This window comes from Melopsittacus undulatus, assembly GCF_012275295.1.
Source record: "Melopsittacus undulatus isolate bMelUnd1 chromosome W unlocalized genomic scaffold, bMelUnd1.mat.Z SUPER_W_unloc_1, whole genome shotgun sequence".
In the NCBI taxonomy this organism is placed as follows: domain Eukaryota; kingdom Metazoa; phylum Chordata; class Aves; order Psittaciformes; family Psittaculidae; genus Melopsittacus; species Melopsittacus undulatus.
In genome coordinates this window covers 1,342,622-1,365,395 of record NW_022993942.1, presented here as the reverse complement: position 1 = coordinate 1,365,395, position 22,774 = coordinate 1,342,622, and the positions used below count along the sequence as shown (strand labels likewise).

Here is a 22,774-nt window from a genome sequence, read left to right as displayed (position 1 = left end):
GGGCATTATAGTATTAACTTTTATTTGCAAGCCAGGTTCTTGACAAGTTGTAGGTGTGTTACTTCTTCAAAAACGTGTGCTGGCATCTCCTCCCACTTCTTGCTTTGGGACTGGAAGCAGGATTTAGATTTAGATTTAGATAGAAGCTCAGGCAAGGGAATGGGGAGGCAGAGTGAAAAATACAGTTTTTTTTTTTTTAAAAAGAGTCCCTGAGGGATGGACTCTGCTGCTGGGTACTGCTTGCTTATCATGGAACTGATACAGTCTCATCCCCCCAGTTGCAAGTGCTGCATGCCAGAATAAAGCTGTTAAGAGGAATAATCACCTCTGCAGGTGCAGGGTTGCAGAGGTCTAACAAGGCAGGTAGGCTGAGCTGGGGCTTGTTGGCTTCTTAGGGTGGTTCTCACCCAGCAGGGAAAGTTGAAGCCTAAACATTAGGACCAATGGGATCAGACAGCAACCCAGATGGATGGATGAGGAATAAAATACAGTTGGCTGCATTACTTTCAATTGATTTGAAAGTGATTTTAGGTAAACTGTCCCCACATATACATTTCAGCCAGTGAAATCCAACCTGCTGCAGCCAAATGATCTCTGGTTGCTGCGCTGCAGAATTGTTTTGGGTGATATGGATGTGTCTGGTAAGGTAGAGCAAATAGCAAATGTTATTTTGGAAGAAGTTGCATGAGGAAACCCAGTGGACCCAAATTCCCGTTGAAATCGGAGTGCCTTCAGAATTGGCATTTTTGATGACATAGGCATATATTTCTCGTGAATTTTAAGACAGATGTTGTGGTGGCCCTTTGTGCTGGAGTAATGACAGGGCTATCATTACGGATATGTTGGAAGCTGCATCATCATTTTGTAACGTGAAGGCTGAGGAAATTAAGTTGGAGTAGCCAAGCGATATATCACTGAAACATAGCTGGCCTCTCAATTCTGAGCCCTTATTCACTGCCTTAAAATATAGATTAGAGATTATTACTCCTTTTAAACTAGAGAACTCACAGAATCACAGAATCCCAAGGGTTGGAAGGGACCTCAAAAGATCATCTAGTCCAACCCCCCTGCAAGAGCAGGGTAACCTAGAGTACATCACACAGGAACTTGTCCAGGCGGGCCTTGAATATCTCCAACGTAGGAGACTCCACAACCTCCCTGGGCCACCTGTTCCAGTGCTCTGTCACTCTCACAGTAAAGACGTTCTTCCTGATGTTCACATGGAACCACCTACGCTCCAGTTTACACCCACTGCCCCTTGTCCTATCACTGGATATCCCTGGAAAAAGCCTAGCTCCATCATCCTGACACCCACCCTTTACATATTTGTAAGGATTGATGAGGTCACCCCTCAGTCTCCTCCAAGCTAAAGAGAGCAAGCTCCCTCAGCCTTTCCTCATAAGGGAGATGTTCCACTGCCTTAATCATCTTTGTGGCTCTGCGCTGGACTCTTTCAAGCAATTCCCTGTCCTTCTTGAACTGAGGGGCCCAGAACTGGACGCAGTATTCCAGATGCGGCCTCACCAAGGCAGAGTAGAGGGGGAGGAGAACCTCTCTTGCCCTACTAACCACACCCTTTCTAATGCACCCTAGGATGCCATTGGCCTTCTTGGACACAAGGGCACATTGCTGGCTCATGGTCTTCCTCCTATCCACTAGGAACCCCAGGTCCCTTTCCCCTTCACTCCTTTCCAGCAGGTCAACCCCCAACCTGTACTGGTACATGGGATTGTTCTTCCCCAGATGCAAGACTCTACACTTGCCCTTGTTGAATTTCATCAAGTTTCCCCCCGTCCAGCTCTCCAGCCTGTCCAGGTCTCGCTGAATGGCAACACAGCCTTCTGGTGTGTCAGCCACTCCTCCCAATTTAGTGTCATCAGCGAACTTGCTGAGGGTACACTCAGTTCCCTCATCCAGGTCATCGATGAAAATATTAAACAGCACAGGTCCCAGCACCGCCCTCTGAGGGACTCCACTAATCACAGACCTCCAGCTAGATTCTGCCCCATTGACCACAACTCTCTGCCTTCTTCCTTTCAACCAGTTCTTGATCCACCTCACTACCTGATCATCAAGCCCACACTTCCTTAACTCCATGTGTGTGGTGGATTTGTAGGGACCAGGGTGTTGCCAGCATGTGATGTTTTCACTCACTGCTGCAACTGTCTGTGTGGGTTTTTTTTTTTGTTTCTTCCAAATGAAAATTTTCAGGTCATTTACTTTCACAGATCAGCATTTTCAAATGATGGGGGTGTAAGGAGTTGCTTTGATTGCAGCTGTAAGGCCATGTTCTGTGCAGAAATAGCCTGCCCCTGCCTCTCTGTGGGTCCTGGGCGCCAAGAGAAGTCACAGCCTATCATTTCCAGGGTTTTTCCAAGTCAAAAATCATGATACCTCAGGAAGATGATGTTTCATGTGAACCTTGGGTGGAAGGCACCCACCTCCAACACAGTGGGACCTCATCAGGGGATGGCTGCCTCCAACACACCTCCTCATGGCCAGCTGGCAACTCACCCAGGTTGGTAGCCTGGGGGTAGGAGAAGCCCCAAGTGGCTGAGATAAAATGAAGCTCAGGAGCTTTGTGATCAGTTAAAAAAAAAAAAACAAACTATTGAATTTCAGTGCCAGTGCTGCTGATTTCATTTGGACCCCTCCCTGTCCTCATCCCAAGGATGTGGATATGGGTGAGTTTCCATTTTCCAAAGGAAAGCATCAGCAGTGTGGGTCATGGCCACTGCATGCTGTGTAGCTGGGAGGCCACTGTGAGGAGGAGGTGGAATTGATTCATTCCCCAAAGGCTGTTTATGCTTTCAGCTCTTTTCTCAGGGTAAAGAAACAGGTGTCGCTCGCCCACAACATGTGCAGCTCCACGACAGCTGCATGTTTTATTTTTCTCAATCCACAGTTCCTGGAAATCTCTCCTTTTCCCTGAACATGGCTAGTCCATGTCCACGACAGCTAAACTGTCCACAGGATTTAAGTTCCTGATTACTTCTCAGACAGTGGACCATAACAGTTTCATCATTATTGCCTATTCCAGAAAAGCCACATACCCATTTTTATATGTGCATGAAACATCAATTTGCCAATAACATGTATGCAAGTTTGCTGGTCACTAAATAATGGTCACTAAATAATGCACCATGGACTTGGGGGTGTTAAGCATCAATTTCTGTGAGGGATTATTTTTTAGAGGAAAACTATTCTCACCAGAAGGCTGAGTTGCACCATTCATCCATTGAAAAGGAATATTTTACTTGTGGTTTAAATTGAAAAGCAATAGAATATGTTTCCTTAGTAATTTTGTGTTGGGGGTCGAGCATGGGCGCTTGAACAGGCCTACAGCAAGCTGTGAGAAAGTGAACTTATGACCCCAGGTTAAAAGAAGAAGAAGTGTCAAGATCAGCAAAACAGGAACGCAATAACAAGATGCCAGTAATTGCAGAAGCATGATGTAACGCTAAGCTGAAGCGAAGGTGTGAAACCAATCAGGAGAGGTAAAGGGGAGCGTGTATCCCTCGTGGCAAAGCTAAGCAGCCAATCAAGTAATGCGTGATCATGTGTAAGACAGTATATTAAGAGCAGCCTTGTAATCAATAAACGGAGCATTTTGTGAACCTACATCGTATCGGTGTTTTCTCCCCTCCACCTGGCCGCGGCATTCTGGTGACCCCGACGTGATACCAGGAGAGAGAGAGACCGCGGACGAGAGAAGGTGGAGATCCCGGCTGCCCGAGAGAGGCAGGCTGCCCGAGAGAGGCAGGAAAGGAGCTCAAATTACGTGGCCACGGCTGACCGGTGCGTCAGGCAGACTGCGGTCTGGTTCGGGATGGGTTTCGCTGTATCAGAGATAGAAAAGGCTACGATAGAAGTGTAGCGAAGAAAACAGGGTACTCGATACCCCGACAGGAACTTGTGGACTTTTTATTTTGGTGCCGACGAAGGGGGTTGTTAGAAAATACGGGACAGTTATTCTCCAAAGATCAATGGCGTAAGATAGGGGAAGAATTGTGGGAGTCGGTGAAGCTTTTAATCTCGAGACTTGGGAGAAAATTACTAAGGAAGAAGCCCCTGATTTATGGATGTTTTCAGTCCTTCTTAAGGTGAAGGGAGCAACCCTTAAAGAGACAGACCTAAAGTTAATGTTGAAATGGTCGAAGACATGTTACCCAGAGATTTATGAGTCTACCGGATTTGAGATATCCTTGTGGAATGGGGCAGGAGTTAAGCTGTGGAATGCAGCCACGAAAGGCAATGAAGCTGTGAAAAGTTTGTTAGTCATTTGGAGAACTGTTTTAGAGATGTTAAAGTCAAAAAATGAGATCATGGAGACCAGCGTGCCCCCCCTCCCCCCCAAACCTCCGCTGGTTGCTGCCATGGCTGTGAAGACTGAAGATGAGGATGAAGATGATCCTTTCGACTCAGGCCCTATTGACCCCGAGAAGGAGCCTGTGCACGTTCATCAGTTTGTTGTTGCTGCTCCTGAGATCCTGATGCCTGATAATGCCGATGCTGACCTGGATGGTGCTTTTGACCTGGAGCCTATTCATCCGGAAAAGAAGCCTGATTTATATCCCCCATATCCTCATGATAAATGGGTAGCTGTAAAGGGAGAAGTGAGATGGGTGGGGGATGTGGATGTATTGCACGGTTTCCCGTGGTGTGTGTGCTTCCCACCTGAGATGGGAAGGTCTCTTGTATGCTCTTATCAGGGGTAACGGGCAGAATGTGTCAGACCGTGGAGTTGGGACCCCATATACAACTCCTTTGATACAGTCTCTCTGTGATACTCATGCCAGAAGTTGGTAAATATAAGTATGTCCATGTTTCTATCGACCCTTGGAAACCTTTAGAGGTATTGCTGGCAACTTCTTCCAACATAGGCTGGCCACCTGTGTCGGAACGAGTGTGCATTTTGGTCAGTAAAAAAGCCCAAGCCTCATGCGATGTGAGGGAGGCAGAGCCTCTGCGGGGACGCCTGCTAAGGTTGAGCCTGCCACCCCGCACTGTGATGATGCTTCTTGGAGATGGTTTCCTGATAGTCTTTACAGGGTCCTTGTGCCACGTCCTGTATGTGGGACTGTGCAGTGGGAACAACGATTGTCTGGATTTTGTGTTTCAAATATTGTAGTTGTGTGCAGTGTGCTTGTGGGATCCCATGTGTGCATATGTGCATATATGTGTGTTTGTGTGTGTGTGTAATGAGGGCAGACAGTGTTCTGTGTATTTTTTGTTGTCAGGTTCATGTAAAAGTTTTAACAGGTAGCAGTGTAACCTTTTGGGCAAGAAAAGGTTAATGCAAAAGTGCAGTTGCCGATAGGCCGGTGGTTTTAGCTGTGCAAAGCAGGGTGAGCGACTTTGAAAAAAAAAACAAACAACAAAAACCCAAAAACCAAAACAAAACAAAAAGATAGAAAAAAAAAAGAAAAAAAAAATAGAAAAAAAATAGAAAAAAAAATAGAAAAAAAGGGTAATGATAACACATTCTAGCTGTTATTAATGACTGTAGTTTTGATGTATATTGCTTAAAGCTTGTTTTCCAGACAATATGCATATGTAATCCAAAAAAAAAAAACAAACAAACAAACAAACAAAAAAAACCCATCACTTGAGGGCAACTGAAAATTAACAGCTTGAATATGCGTACTTGTAAAGTAGCTATTATTAGAGGTTGTGATTTTGCATATAAAACCACCTGTATTTACTAGCCAGTTGCTAACAAGAAACTATACCTTGTATTGTATGGAATTGTCACTTGTGAAAGAGATGTTAGAGCATGCAGATTTGCAGCAGCTGCTAGAAAATGCTAAGGTAAAAGCTAGAAAGATTCTAATATGATGGTAGTGTTATAAAGCAGGTAATTGAACAAATTAAGAGGGTGGGAGAACTCCACTGTAAGAAATTTCTTTGGTCAGTCACTCGCTGTCATCAGCATCTTCAGCATGCTGCTGCACTCTGCAATAGTTACTCTGCTAATGTAAATCTGTGTGTGCTTTGCTGTAGTAGTGACTTGTTACTGGGTAAAGCAGGTGAAACTCTGCATTGACAACAAGGTGCAAGGACAGAGGTTGACCAAATGCCTGCTACCACAGTCAAGGGCAAGACTGGGTTGGCCTCTGTGTCTGCAACCAAGAAGAACCTTTAGCTCTGCTGCTGGCTGCAACCCAGCAGGTGTAGAGCGGTGGAGACACATGCCATGCCAGACCTTGATGTGAGGGATGGCCTCCCCTGTTATCAGAGAGCCATACAGGAGAAAAAGGGTAGGCCCAGCTGTGTACAGCTATCAACAGGACCATACTGACTGCCAGCGAAAAGTATAAAGCCGCAGAACAACATAAAGAAACAGCAATGATAGAAATCTGTGTAAAATCTTTGTAATATCTGTTCTATTATGTGTGACCATGGGTAATGGACAATTATACTGAGCACATCTGTTAAATCCCAACTATTCCAACTTGTTACATGGTGTGTAGGATTCACTGGTATGCCACATGTTATAAAGGTTCAAGTGACTTCAAATCAGGCCAATCTTACTGAAATAATGCTGCCTAGAGTAGTGGGTTGTTATGTTACACAAGTCAAGCAGTGACAGAGCAGACAAACCAAATTGTAAAAAACTTTTAGTAAAACTAAAAAGGGGGAGATGTGGAGACAGTGTTCTCACAGGAAAATGAACATTTGGTACATGAGCTCTGAATAACTCTGAGGGATACAGCAAGGCCGTGAGAGGCCCGAGGAAGCCTAAGCAAACAAGATAAGAAGAAGCTGGAATTCACTGAGTTATGAGAACTGTGGACTGTTGGCAAGCTTTCAAGGTCAAGTTCTCACACCTGTGCTTAACCAATTATATGTTAGTCACTAAGGGTCTTCAAGACAAGTATCTAATCATGATATGCCAAATTGCTGTAGGTGTGTGTAAGCAATAGTATATAAGGAGTTAATGCTTTGCAATAAATGGCTTTTGGTCTGATAAAAAAAAAAAAAAAAAAAAGGGGGAGTGTAACTCCTTGACTGTTAACACTGTACAGTTTACTTCTGCAGCTGCTTCACATCGCCTTTGCATTAGAATGCTTCTGGGCATGTGTTGTATGAATCTTTCTGATCATTCTGAATCTATTCACAAGAAACTGTTTGAACTTAAAGAAAATACTGTAGAAACAAATCCTATAGACTCTTGGTTAAAATTGTTAGGAATAAGTAGTTGGTTAAGGAGTTTAATCATGATGTTTAGCAGTCCAATAATGATTATGTTGTTAATTTTGTTTTTTGGACCTTGTTTGTTACAATGTATTATGCAACGCATGCAGCAGATGACAAATGCCTTATTTGAAAAAAGAGGGGGAGATGTTGGGGGTCGAGCACGGGCGCTTGAACAGGCCTACAGCAAGCTGTGAGAAAGTGAACTTATGACCCCAGGTTAAAAGAAGAAGAAGTGTCAAGATCAGCAAAACAGGAACGCAATAACAAGATGCCAGTAATTGCAGAAGCATGATGTAACGCTAAGCTGAAGCGAAGGTGTGAAACCAATCAGGAGAGGTAAAGGGGAGCGTGTATCCCTCGTGGCAAAGCTAAGCAGCCAATCAAGTAATGCGTGATCATGTGTAAGACAGTATATTAAGAGCAGCCTTGTAATCAATAAACGGAGCATTTTGTGAACCTACATCGTATCGGTGTTTTCTCCCCTCCACCTGGCCGCGGCAATTTTGCATTTATAGAAACTTATAAATATTTATAAATATTTTCACTGTTTATAAAGTGGGAAAACAAAACCTGTGTACAGTGCATGAATCTAGATGCAAATTTGGCTCAAGTATAAGAATACTTTATAAATGCTCCTAAGCCTTACAAGGACATTGGTTAAGAAGATCTGTCATTCACTGCACAAATAAAAAGTTGCAACCAAGGTTTATGAATGGTTGGATAAACTATTTTTCCCCCTATTTGTTTTCTGCTACTTTCTAGGTTTATGACAGGCCACAAAAATATTCTGCTCTGCACTATGAACTGGGCCTCCAAAAAAACTTCACCAGTGACACCTTAAAATCAAAGCACCAGCAGATAAGTAGCAACCAGCACCATCTTGACTGGTTAGGGAGCTCCAATTCTGCATCTGCTTCTCAAAGTTTCTTCAACACAGAACCCAGTCAAGAATCAGTTAGTGCCATCAAGTTCTCCACCTCAGAGCCAGGAGTTTCCTTCAGCAAATCCCAAGCAAAGAAGTCCTGCACCAGCAGCACATGGGGGAAGCTGTCAGCCAGTAGTAAGGAGCTTGCTATTTGCAGTGTAGTCCCATCACTCAACAACATCAGCATGGCTGCCCAGCCAAGCAGCTCCTCCAAGTGCAATTGGTTTTTGACTCTCAATGATCAAGAGGGAGGTGTGCAGCTGGAGGTCTCTGATCAGCCCACTGGGAGTACAAAGTCCAGCAAAAAGGACTTGATAAGTCAAACCGTTCAAACTGCAGACAATGAATGGGTGAAGAGTGCCCAGAAAGCATTTGACAGCAAATCCCATGACAGCATGGAAGGAAAAAAGGAGTCTTACTTGATGGACAGAATGTTAGATACGTCACCCTCTAAGCAGAATCCCACTTCTGCTAGCAGTTGTGAAAGTGACACCAGTCATGTACAAATTACTATCCCAATAAAGTCTTCAACAACAGGTACATCTGTCCACAAAAGGAAAAAAAGGCAATCCACAAAACCTTCCAAAGAGAAAACTATCCAGGAGAAAAGCCTTCATCCTGGACTTGCTGTGATCAGTAAAGTAGCTAATAAGATTAGCTCTCAACCAGAGAGGAGTAAAAAAGATCTTCGAGCCACAAAGCCAGGGAAAATGATTGAAAATGAGCCCCCCTTAGTAGCTATTGACAATGGTGTGCTCACTGACAAAGCTTCCCCTAACAGTGCTATCAGACTCAGAAAATCTGTAGCTGTGACATCCACTCTCCTACCCACCGATCATTCCACATCTGACAAACTATACGAGGTCCAGCACCCCAAACATGCAGGTAAGCAGCAATGGACCTGCAGCAAACCTAAATCTATCCTTCGAGAGACCTCCATGATGACATGTGAGAAGCTGATGGTGAAGCCTCCTTCAGCCTATCCCATCACGCCATCCAGCCCTCTGTATACCAATACAGATAGTCTTACTGTGATAACACCTGTCAAGAAAAAAAGAGGACGACCAAAGAAACAGCCTTTGCTCACTGTTGAAACCATTCATGAGGGAACCTCCACCAGCCCAGTGAGTCCAATCAATTATGAATTTCCAGGAACAAAGAAAAGGAAGAGGAGACAGAATCTGGCCAAATTGGCCCAGATGGTCCCGAGAGAGGACAAGTCCATCAGTGAACTCAAGTTTCACAAAAAGGTTGGGAAGCTTGGGGTTTTGGATAAGAAGACTATCAAGACCATTAATAAAATGAAGACCCTCAAGAGGAAGAATATTCTTAATCAGATCTTGTCCTCCTGCTCCAGCAGCATAGCTCTGAAAGCAAAAGTCCAGCCACCATCTAGTGTGGGGCCAACCACCATTGATGCCAGACTAGGGAAACAGATCAATGTCAGCAAGAGAGGGACTATCTACATTGGTAAAAAAAGAGGCAGAAAGCCAAGAGTAGAGCTTCAGCCTCAGCTAGAAGAACCTAAGACAGCCATCAAGCACTCAAGGCCTGTTTCCAGCCAGCCAGAAAACCCAGCAGTACCTTTCAACCTGCAGTCACTTGTGGCATCATCACCAGCAGCTATTCATCAACTTTCGACACAGTTAGTTGGGACTAATGGCAACCTTAGCCCTGCAAGCACTGGAACAAATTTTTCAGAGTTAAAAACTATGCCAAATCTTCAACCTATCAGTGCTTTTCCTACAAAAACCCAGAAAGGAATGCATAGTGGAATTTGGAAGCTGTCTCCACCTAGGTTAATGGCAAATTCACCTTCCCACCTCTGTGAAATAGGTTCTCTGAAAGAAGTCACGCTGTCACCAGTGAGTGAATCTCACAGTGAAGAAACCATACCAAGTGACAGTGGGATAGGTACAGACAACAACAGCACTTCTGATCAAGCTGAGAAAAGCTCAGAATCCTGCCAGAGATGCTCCTTTGATTTCTGCACCCTGGACAACCCAGAGGCTATCCCATCTGACACAAGCACAAAGAACAGGCATGGTCACCGGCGGAAACATCTGATTATGGATAACTTTCTTTCTTATGAGAGTATTAAAAAGCCAAAACACAAGAGGAAAAGGAAAAGCCTGCAGAACAGAGATGACCTCCAGTTTCTGGCAGACCTTGAGGAACTCATCAATAAGTTTCAAGTGTTCAGGATTTCCCACAGAAGTTACACATTTTATCATGAAAATCCATATCCCAACATCTTCAGGATTAATTTTGATCACTACTACCCTGTGCCATATATCCAGTATGACCCATTGCTCTATCTTCACAGGACCTCTGACATGAAGTCTAAGAAGAAATGTGGTAGACCTGCTAAAACCAATGACACCACGACAAAGGTGCCTTTTTTACAAGGGTTTGGTTACCCTATTCCCAGTGGGAGTTACTATGCACCCTATGGAATGCCTTACACATCAATGCTTATGATGAATCTTGGTTACTATGGTCAGCATCCAGCTCCTTTTTACCTGTCTCACACGCTTGGAGAGGCTCCCCCATTTATGAGACCGACCATGCCCCCACCCCAATTCCATGCAAGCTCTCATATGAAGATGTCCACCACTGCCAAGCATAATGCAAAACATGGAGTGCACCTACAAACACCTGCAGGAGTGGGCTTTGGAGACATGCAGTCCTCTTTGGCTCCTCCAGAGGTTGGAGAAACAAGCCTTTCAAGTGGCCGACTTCACAAAAGGAAACACAGACATAAGCACAAGCATAAGGATGAGCAAATACTGGGGACAGATGAAGATCTGAGTGGTCTCTTTGCTAGCAAGTCCAGTGGCTTCTCCAGTCATGTGATCAACAAAAGGCTAAGCAGCTCAGATAAAGACCTCTCCTTGCTCAATGAGAAAAGCAAGCATAAGAAGCAGAAGCACCAGCATTGTGAAAACAGACACAAAGGTTCAAAGAGTAACTTTGAAGTGCATAGGCTGCCTACATTATCACTTTTTCATGCCCAGCAGTTGACACAGAGTAAAGATAAAAGTGACTCAAGCAATGATCCTGTTGACTCTTGCACAAAGAGATACACTGGTAATACTGAGAGTAATGGAAGGTCAGAGTCCTTGGACATGTTTGGTGAAATTAATTCCTCAAGTGAGAAGTGGGACAATGATGCAAGTGAGAATAAAAAAAGAAACTTTGAAGGGTTTGGAACTTACAGGGAAAAGGACATTCAACCCTTCAGGGTAAACAGGAAGGACAGAAGTACTAGTACTTATGATTCTTCAGCCTCTTCAGGTAAGCTCTACTTTATTCTGTTTTACTTTACTGTATTTAAATTTTCATGTTGAACAAAGAGGGACTTGTCATTTACAGAAAATATGCTTATGAGTCAATAACTTCTCTGGCTTTTTGTAATTGGCTCCCATTCTGCATCCAAATTTTGGGGAAATTTTCTTTGTCCATGAGGAAGATGAACCAGAGGTGAAGTGACTATGTAGACCAGCCAGCAAGTCAATGGCCAAGCAAAGCTAAAATTCACGAATTTTGTCCAAGTTTTCCAGTGTTTCAGGGTTGGACACTTTCTTGCATAGCTCTGAAAGGAGTAACTGGAGACACTGGGTCCTTGTAAACACGGAAGGAGAGCAATCATGTAGTTGGGCACACCTGTACTAAGTGCTAAACGTGTTAGTCTTTCCTAATTGAGATTGGCACTGTGCTTGCTGCTAGCAATATATCCCCCTAATGGATACACCCTTAAACATATTTAAGAGGTAGCTGAAAAAGTTTTAACAATGTGTCATGGTTTAAACCCAGCTGGCAACTAACTACTACACAGCCACTCACACCCTCCTTCCACCATCCCTGGGTGGGATAGAATCATAGAATAGTTAAGGTTAGAAAGGACCTCAAAATGACCTAGTTCCAACTTCCCTGCCTTGGGCAGGGACACCTCACAATAAAACATGTCACCCAAGGCTTTGTCCAACCTGGCCATGAACACCACCAGGGATGGAGCATTCACAACTTCCTTGGGCAACTCATTCCAGTGCCTCACCACCCTTACAGGAAAGAACATCCCCCTTATATCAAATGTAAACTTCCCCTGTTTATGTTTTAACCCGTTACCCCTTGTTCTATCACTACAGTCCCTAATGAAGAGTTCCTCCCCAGTATCCTTATAGGCCCTCTTCAGATACTGAAAGGCTGCTATGAGGTCTCCATACAGCCTTCTCTTCTCCAGGCTGAACAGCCCCAACTTTCTCAGCCTGTTGTCCCTCTCCAGCATACTTGTAGGCCCCCTTCAGATATTGGAAGGATGCTATGAGGTCACCATGCAGGTTTCTCTTCTCCAGGCTGAGCAGTCCCAACTAGTCTGTGCTTACATGCTATCTCTTTCCAGTTGACATTGCTTTGAGATTGCTAAGTAATTGACATTAAATAAACGCCCTGGAAGTGGTGCAGGGACTCTGACATCTTGGATATTTTGTACCTCTTGGATCTTCTTTGACTTCTGTTCCAGAGTTCAAGGATTCCGGGTGAGAAAAGCAAGACACAAATAGGGAACTCATAACTAGTTTATTAATATAGGAAAACATAGAGATATTAATAGATACAGTAAAGGTTACCTCTGAAGCTTGGTTATCTTACCAAGCCCAAAGACCCTGTGAGGACAATTAAGAAACCATCTCCAAGAAACAACATCACAGTGTGAGATGGCAGGCTCAACCTTAGCGGGCATCCCCACGGAGGCAGCGTTGACCTGGGTGGTATGAGTTTCTGCCTCCTCCCATCGCATGAGGCTCAGGATTTTCAGCTAACAAAAATGCACACTCATTCTGACACAAGGAGACAGAATACGTCAGAAGTGGCCAGCAATATCTAGAAAGATCTCCAAGGGTTGGGACTTTTCTGGGGAGTTCTAAAGCGGAACTTTCCAGGTAGGAACCAAAGCTGGACTTGCCGGGGAGCAGCCAAAGCAGGACTCTCAGAGGAGGAGCCAAAACGGATAAACACTACTTTTCAATTTTGGTGTGTTTCACCACAGACCATTATCTATTGTCCCTGACACGTGCCACTCCTTAGTCCGTGGTTGGAACACACAAATATTTTACAATCAGTGCTACAGTTTTATATAATACAGTCTATAAGGGAATGGATTAGCACTAAAAGACAAGGAAAACAACATAAAAAAAGATAGAATCATAGAATACTTAGGGTTGGAAAGGACCTCAAGATCATGTAGTTCCAACCCCCCTACCATGGGCAGGAAAACCTCACACTAAACTGTGCCACACATGGCTTCATCCAACCTGTCCTTGAACGCTGCCAGGGATGGAGCATTCACAACTTCCCTGGGCAACCCATACCAGTGCCTCACCACCCTAATAGTAAAGAATTTCTTCATTATATCCAAACTAATCTTCCCCTGTTAAGTTTTAACCCGTTACCCCTTGTCCTGTCACTACAGTCCCTAATGAAGAGTCCATCCCCAACATCCCTATAGCCCCCTTTCAGATACTGGAAGGCTGCTAAGAGGTCTCCACACAGCCTTCTCTTATCCAGGCTGAACAGCCCCAACTTTCTCAGCCTATCTACATACAAGAGGTGCTCCAGTCCCCGGATCATCCTCATGGCCCTCCTCTGCACTTGTTTCAAAAGTTCCATGTCCTTTTCATGTTGAGGACACCAGAACTGTACACAATACACCAGGTGAGGTCTCACAAGAGCAGAGTAGAGGGGCAGAATCACCTTCGACCTGCTGGTCACACTCCTTCTGATGCAGCTCAGGATACAGTTGGCTTTCTGGGCTGCAGGAGCACACTGCTGGCTCATGTTCATTTCCTCATCAACCAACACCCCCAAGTCCTTGTCCACAGGGCTGTTCTGAATCTCTTCTCTGCCCAACCTGTAGCTGTACCTGGGATTGCTCTGACCCAGGCGCAGGACCTTGCACTTCACGTGGTTTAACTTCATGAGGTTGGCATCTGCACACCTCACAAGTTTGTCAAGGTCCCTCTAGATGGCATTCCTTCCCTCCAGTGTATCAACTGAACCACACAGCTTGGTGTCATTGGCAAACTTGCTGAGGGCGCACTCAATCCCGCTGTCCATGTCAGCGACAAAGATGTTAAACAAGATCGGTCCCAACACCGATCCCTGAGGGACACCACTCATTACTGGTCTCCAGCAGGACATCGAGCTGTTGACCACAACTCTGTGTGCTGCCATCCAGCCAGTTCTTTAGCCACTGAGTGATCCGTCTATCAAATTGATGTGTCTCCAATTTAGAGACAAGGATGTCATGTGGGACAGTGTCGAACTCTTTGCACAAGTCCAGGTAGATGTCGTCAGCTGCTCTACCCTGTCCATCATTTCTGTAGCCCCATCATAGAAGGCCACCAAATTGGTCAGGCAGGATTTCCCCTTGGTGAAGCAAAGCGGGCAAACAGAGTGGGTCGAGGCAGTTTGCGCGGCAGTTTGTGCGGGCAGGCGAGCGGGCAGGCAAGTGGGCTAACTGTCTCATCAAGAGGACTCGCCTGGAGCGCAGGAGGAGGAAGGAGTTCTTGTTTGTGTGGAGAGACATAAACAGATCGATTGACCAGATAGGTCATGGTTACAACACGATCAAAAGCGGTAGTGAGTAATAATGTGGGTATCCAGAGTAAGCCTTCCTGAAGACATGTGGCTGTGCAGGTCTCTGGCTGCAGCAAATGCCTGAGCCCAGCACTTGTATTGGAGGGAGCCAGTGACACTGCTTGTGTTCGCTGTGAGCAAGTAAATGATCTGCTCAGGCAGGTGGCTGAACTGAGGGAGGAGGTTGAAAGGTTGAGAGCCATCAGGGAATGTGAAAGTGAAATAGATTGGTGGAGCCACACCCTAAGGCAGGGGCAGAGGGAAGTGGTTGAACAAGTGATGGATCCCCTTCCCTCCTACCATCAGACAGAAGGAGAAAACTTAAGGGACAAGGATGTATGGAGGGGGGTCCCTCCTCGGAGAGGTAAGCGAAAACCCTCGCAATCCCTTCCTCCCTCCCAGTTGCCCTTGAATAACAGGTATGAGGTCTTGGAACTACAGGGCCAGGTAAATATAGATGGAGGGGTAGATCTGTCTAGTGAGTCACCAAGGGCTTGTCACTCACCCCCATGCCTTAGAACTTCCCCAACCAAGAAGAAAAGAAGAGTAATTGTGGTGGGTGACTCCCTTCTGAGAGGAACATAAGGGTCCATTTGTCGACCGGATCCATTCCACAGGGAAGTCTGCTGCCTACCTGGGGCTCGGATTAGAGATGTTAAAAAGAAACTCTCTGATCTGGTGCAGCCCTCTGACTACTATCCGCTGCTGGTTTTTCAGGTTGGCAGTGATGAAATTATTACAAGGAGGGCAAGGGCAATGAAGAGGGACTTCAGGGCCCTGGGACGGCTGGTTAAAGGGTCTGGAGCGCAAGTGGTGTTTGCCTCCATACCTGTTACAAGCAAGGGTGAAGAGATAAATAGGAAGAGTCTGCAGATTAATGTATGGCTACGTGACTGGTGCCAAAGGCAGGGTTTTGGGTTTTTCAATCATGGGCTGCTGTATGAGACACCTGGTTTGCTGGTGGCAGGTGGGATACACCAGTCCCAGAGTGGGAACAGGGTTTTGGGGCAGGGGTTAGCAGGGCTTATTGACAGGGCTTTAAACTAGATATGAAGGGGGGAGGGGATTTAACTGAGCCTGTTAGGGACAAGCCCAAGAGAAACATGCTAGGGCTTGAAGGATGGTGGACTAGGGAGGACTATCAATCTGTTGTTTCATTTGTGGGAAAGGATAGTTGTTTAGACCCTGTCCCGCAGGGGAAAAAGGGTACTAGGACAAGAGTTAGCAGAGCTAACTCACAGAGCTTCAGTTTAGATTCAAAGTGCGAGGGGGTCGTAGCTGAACTAGTGGGGCATTGTTCTACTATTAATGAAGACCAGAAGGCCTCCCGCCTCCCAAGCGTGCCATCAGCGTGCTCTGCTCGCTCCCTGAAATGCCTGTACACCAATGCACGCAGCATGGGGAATAAACAGAAGGAGTTAGAAGTCTGTGTGTGGTCTAAAGGTTGTGATCTAGTGGCAATTACAGAGACATGGTGGGACAGCTCACATGACTGGAATGTGGTCATGGATGGCTATGTCCTTTTTAGGAAAGATAGGTCAGCAAATCGAGGTGGTGGAGTTGCTCTTTATGTGAGAGCGACTAGAATGTATTGAGTTCTGTCCAGGGGCAGATGAGGAGAAAGTGGAATGTCTGTGGGTACGAATTAAGGGACAGACTGGTACGGGTGACACAGTTGTGGGAGTCTATTATAGACCTCCTGATCAGGACGAAGGAGTTGATGAGGCTTTCTACAGGCAACTGGAAGTAGCCTCGTGACTACATGCCTTAGTCCTCATGGGGGATTTTAACAACCCTGATATTTGCTGGAAGACTCACAAAGCCAATCATTCACAGTCTAGGAGGTTCCTCCAGTGCATTGATTATAACTTCTTAATGCAAATGGTGGACAAACCAACTAGGAGAGGAGCGCTGTTGGATTTAGTACTCACCAACAAGGAGGGTTTGGTTGAAGTGATGATGGTCAATGGCAGCCTTGGCTGCAATGACCATGAGATGGTGGAGTTTAGGATCCTGTGTGGGAGGAATAGAATACCTAGCAAGGCCACAGTTCTGGATTTCCGAAGGGCCAACTTTGGCCTCTTCAATCAACTGCTAAGGGAAGTCTCATGGGAAAGGGTACTAGGTGGTAAAGGGGCTCATGATAGTTGGTCAGCATTCAAGGACCACTTCTTCCAAGCTCAGGATCAGAGGGCACCAGTGGGTAGGAAATCAAGTAGGGATCTAGGAGACCAGCGTGGTTAAACAAGGAGCTCCTGGGCAAACTCAAAGTGGAAAAGGAGAATTTATGGATTATGGAAAGAGGGCCTGGCCACTTGGGAGGAATATAGGACAGTTGTTAGAGGATGTAGGGAGGCAATTAGGACAGCTAAGGCCTCCTTGGAAATTAATCTTGCAAGTCGGGTCAAGGACAATAGAAAGGGCTTCTTCAAATACATAGCAAATAAAACTAACACAAGAGGCAATATAGGCCCACTGTTGTACGAGGTGGGTGCCCTGGAGACAAAGGATATAAAGAAGGCAGAGATGCTGAATGCTTTCTTTGACTCTGTCTTTACTCCTGCAAACTCTTCCTGGGGGCCCCAGATTCCTATAGCCCCAGAAGGAGTCAGGACAAAGGAGGAGTTTGCTTTGGTAGATGAGGATTGGGTTAGGGATCAGCTATGCTATCTGGACATCTATAAATCAATGGGTCTGGATGGAATGCACCCACGGGTGCTGAGGGAGCTGGCGGAGGTCATTGCTAGGCCACTCTCCATCATCTTTGGTAAGTCGTGGGAAATGGGAGAGGTGCCTGAGGATTGGAAGATGGCAAATGTCACACCAGTCTATAAGAAGGGCGAGAAGGAGGACCCAGGTAATTATAGACCGGTCAGCCTTACCTCCGTCCCTGGAAAGGTGATGGAACAACTTATTCTTGATGCCATCTCTAGGCATATCAAGGATGAAGGGCTTATTAAGAACAGCCAACATGGTTTTATGAGGGGGAAGTCATATTTGACCAACCTTATAGCCTTCTATGAGGAAGTGACTAGGTGGAGGGATGATGGTAGAGCGGTAGATGTGGTTTTTCTTGATTTCAGTAAGGCATTTGATACTGTCTCCCACAGCATTCTCATAGACAAGCTAAGGAAGTGTGGGCTTGATGATCAAGCAGTGAGGTGGATCAAGAACTGGTTGAAAGGAAGAAGGCAGAGAGTTGTGGTCAGTGGGGCAGAATCTCGCTGGAGGTCTGTGACTAGTGGAGTCCCTCAGGGGTTGGTGCTGGGACCAGTGCTGTTTAATATTTTCATCGATGACCTGGATGAGGGAACTGAGTGTACCCTCAGCAAGTTCGCTGATGACACTAAATTGGGAGGAGTGGCTGACACACTAGAAGGCTGTGTTGCCATTCAGTGAGACCTGGACAGGCTGGAGAGCTGGGCAGGGAGAAACCTGATGAAATTCAACAAGGGCAAGTGTAGAGTCTTGCATCTGGGGAAGAACAACCCCATGTACCAGTACAGGTTGGGGGTTGACCTGCTGGAAAGTAGTGAAGGGGAAAGGGACCTGGGGGTCCTGGTGGATAGGAGGAAGACCATGAGCCAGCAATGTGCCCTTGTGGCCAAGAAGGCCAATGGCATCCTAGGGTGCATTAGAAAGGGTGTGGTTAGTAGGGCAAGAGAGGTTCTCCTCCCCCTCTACTCTGCCTTGGTGAGGCCGCATCTGGAATATTGCGTCTGGTTCTGGGCCCCTCAGTTCAAGAAGGGCAGGGAATTGCTTGAAAGAGTCCACTGCAGAGCCACAAAGATGATTAAGGCAGTGGAACACCTCCCTTATGAGGAGAGGCTGAGGGAGCTGGGTCTCTTTAGCTTGGAGAAGAGGAGACTGAGGGGTGACCTCATCAGTGTTTACAAATATATAAAGGGTGGGTGTCAGAATATCCAGTGTTAGGACAAGGGGCAATGGGTGTAAACTGGAGCATAGGAGGTTCCATGTGAACATCAGGAAGAACGTCTTTACTGTAAGAGTGACAGAGCACTGGAACAGGTGGCCCAGGGGGGTTGTGGAGTCTCCTACGTTGGAGATATTCAAGGCCCACCTGGACAAGTTCTTGTGTGATGTACTCTAGGTTACCCTGCTCTTGCAGGGGGGTTGGACTAAATGATCTTTTGAGGTCCCTTCCAACCCTTGGGATTCTGTGATTCTGGCTGTCACCAACCACCTTGTTTTTCATGTGCCTTAGCATGCCTTCCAGGAGAATCTGCTCCATTATATTGCAGGCACAGAGGTAAGACTGACTGGTGTTTAACTCCCTGGGTCATCCTTTTTCCCCTTCTTAAAAATGGGGGTTATACTTCCCTTTTTCCAATCGTCGGGAACTTCGCCTGACTGCCATGATTTTTCAAATATGATGAACAGTGGCTTAGCAATTTCATTTGCCAGGTCCTTCATGACCCACAGATGGATTTCATCAGGTCACATGGACTTGGGTATATTGAGGTTTTTAAGATGGACTCGAACAAGATTCTCTCCCACAGTGGGCCTGGGATTTTCATTCTCACAGTCCCTGCGTCTGTCTTCCAGGTTTTGGGTGGTGTGCTCAGAGCCTTTGCCAGTGAAGACTGAGGCAAAGAAGTTATTCAGAACTTCAGCCTTCTCCAAATCCAGGGTAGCCAGTTCTCCCAAAAGCTTCTGGAGGGGGCCTACGTTTTCCCTAGTCTGTTTTTTATTCACTATGTACCTATAGAATCCATTCCTGTTATCTTTCACATTCCTTGACAAATTTAATTCTATCTGGGCCTTAGCTTTCCTAACCTGGTCCCTAGCTTCCTGGACAACATCCCTGTATTCTTCCCAGGCCACCTGTCCTTGCTTCCACCTTTTAGAAGCCTCTTTTTTCCTGTTAATTTTCCTCAGCAGCTCCTTGTCCATCCATGGAGGTTTCCTGGCCCTCCTGCCACACTTTCTTCTGATCGAGACACAGCGCTCCTGAGCTTGTAGCAGGTGATCCTTGAATATCAACCCTGCCCTCTAGGGCTATATCCAATGGAACCTTACTAAGCAGGCTCCTGAAGTGGCCAAAGTCTGCTCTCTCGAAGTCCAGGGCAGTGTGCTTGCTGCATGCTCTTCTCACTGTCCTGAGGATCTCCAATTCGACAATCTCATGATTGCTGCATCCAAGGTTTCCCTGGAGCGTCACGTTTCCAACCAACCCTTCCCTGTTGGTGAGCACGAGGTCAAGCATGGCACCTCTCCTTGTCAACTATTCTCTCACTTGCAGATGGAAGTTGTCTTCCACACAATTGAGAAACCTCCTGGATTGGTTGTGCTGGGTCGCACAGTCCCTCCAACAGATATCAGGGTTGTTGAAGTCCCACATGAGAAAAAGGGCCTGTGAGTGTGAGGCTGTTCCTATCTGTCTATAGAGTGCTTCATCCACAGGTTCCTCTTGATCCGGTGGTCTGTAACAGATCCCCACAGTAATGTCTCCCATCACTGTTCTCCCTTGAACCCTGACCCACAAACTCTGTTAACTGATCACCTGTCCCCAGACAGAGTTCCATACTCTCCAGCCTATCCCTAACATAAATAGCAACTCCCCCTCCCCTCCTACCAGGCCTGTTTTTTCTAAAGAGCCTGTAACCTTCCATTCCAACACTCCAGTCAAAGGAGCCATCCAACTATGTTTCTGTGATGCCTATTATAACATAGCCCCGTAGACATACACACATATCTAATTTCTCTTGTTTGTTCCCCATGCTATGGGCATTTTTATAGAGGCATCTGAGCTGAGCTCCAAATAAAGCCGGCTCATTGGCTGGAGTGGCTGGAATATCTCTATGATGCTCTGAGCATTTATTATAGGTGCTGGCAACTGACTGGGTGTGTTGGGATGGAATGATGCCCCCCTCCCCCAACACATCTAGTTTAAAGCATCCTTGACCAGTCTGGCAAGCCTCCTACAAAAACTGCTCTTCCCTTTCTTTATCAGAGCAGCTCCACCAGCCCCCAGTAAACCTGGCCTACTAATTTGGGTCCCGTGTTCAAGACACCCAAAGCCTTGACGATGACACCACCGTTCTAACCATTTATTAACCTGTCCAATCCTCCTAACCTTTGGAAGGTCCTGCCTTGTGTCTTGGAGAATTGTCGAAAAGACTATCTGAGCTCCAGAGCCCCTAATCACCTCTCCTAGGGCTCTGTAGTCCTTCTTTATGTTCTCCAGGCTACTACTATCTATATCCCTAGCACCCACATGGATCGCTAGAAGTGGGTAATAGTCCGTGGGACTTACTAGAGCAGGCAGTCTGTCTGCAACATCCCTGATCTGTGCCCCAGGTAGGCAGCACATCTCCCTTGAGACTGGGTCAGGCCGACAAATGAGCGCTTCTGTCCCTTTCAAAGTAGAGTTCCCTACTACTACGACCTGCTGCTTTTTCCTCACAGCACCAATAGAGATCTTTACCAGTGCATCAGCTGGTTGTTTCTGGTGCTAGTGTGTTTCCTCATAAGCCCCCTGCAAGACAGCAAAGCGGTTCTGCGTGGGGACAACAGATTTAGGAGGAAGCCCCTTGCTTTTACATGCCCTCTTACTCCTTTTATTGTTGTTCTTTTTTGTTACTATTTCCCAGCTTCCTGGGTTAATAGCCCCCTTCTTTCTTCCATGGGTTAGAGGGGAAGCTTGAGGCCCCTGCGCTGTTTGGGCCTGGAACAAGCAGTCCTGCTTCCTCTCAGCTTCCCTGACATCTTGAAGCCTATTAATAGCATCCTGCAGCTCAGCCCCTGCTGCAGGAGGACCTCCACCAGGGAGCAGCCCTGCCCATTGTGCACCTTTCCCTCACAAGACCAGTGCAGGCACTCTCCACACTCCAAGCTCTGCACTGCAGCCTCTCCTCTTAACAGCTCTGGGTGCCTACGCTGGCCACCACCTGGGCAGCCAGGGCAGAGCTCCCAGACTGGGCCCTGGTCATACGACGGGAAGCACTTTGTCTTTGGTTCTTCACAAATTGGTACAAAGTCTCTAGATGACATGGATGGAATGCAAAGCAAAGCAGTGATGTCCAGGCTCCAAAAACAACGTTTCACCAATGCGTTGGTCAGATATACTGTGAGTCTTGGGAACCTGGAGATAGATACTCTTACTTCCAAAGATACATTCCTTGGCTATCCTTATCCCCTTCTCTGCTTAAGGAATCTTAAATCACACAAGAGCAGCTTCTTGACATTAGCCTTTGAGAATGGAAGGTTCAAATATGATATTATTTATTATATTATTACTTGTAATAGCTACTTATGCTAATGATGAAACCTGCTTTAGATGACCCTGCTTGAACAGGGGATTTCGACTGGATCATCTCTCATGCCAACCACAAGCTGCTTGGCCTGCCCTTCTCTCCTGGATGGCCCTCATATAACAGAGGAGGCTATCCCTCACATCAAGGTCTGGCATGGCATGTGTCCCCACTGCTCCACACCTGCTGGGTTGGAGCCAACAACGGAGGTAAAGGTTCTTCTTGTTGGCAAACACAGAGGCCAACCCAGTCTTGCCCTTGACTGTGGTAGGAGGCATTTGGCCAATCTCAGTCCTTGCACTTCATTGTCAATGCAGAGTTTCACTTGCCTCACCCAGTAACAAGTTGCTACTATGCAAAGCACACACAAATTTACATTAGCAGTATAACTACTACAGGGTACAGCAGCATGTTGAAGATGCTGATGGCAGTGGGGGACCAGCCACAGAAAATTTCCCACCAGTGATGTTCCCTCACCCTCTTAATTTCTTCCATTACCTGCTTTATAACACTACCATTGTATTAGAATCTTTCTAGCTTTTGCCTTAGCATTTTCTAGCAGCTGCTGTAAATTTGCATGCTCTAACATCTCTTTTACAATTGACAAATCCATACAATACAAGGTGTAGTTTCTTATTAGCAACTGGCTAGTAAATACAGGTGGTTTTATATGCAAAATCACAGCCTCTAATAATAGCTACGTTGCAAGCACACGTATTCAAATCATTTCTTTTCAGTT

General features: G+C 46.1%; 1 protein-coding gene across 1 annotated transcript in view; it reads left to right on the top strand.

Moving 5' to 3' along the window:
• The window catches only part of LOC117438171 (SET-binding protein-like), a 232,985-nt gene that overhangs the window by 113,164 nt on the left and 97,047 nt on the right, over window positions 1-22,774 (top strand). Inside the window, 1 exon segment of the mRNA XM_034073631.1 lies at window positions 7,963-11,422. Within this exon segment, the coding sequence (XP_033929522.1) occupies window positions 7,963-11,422 (3,460 nt within the window).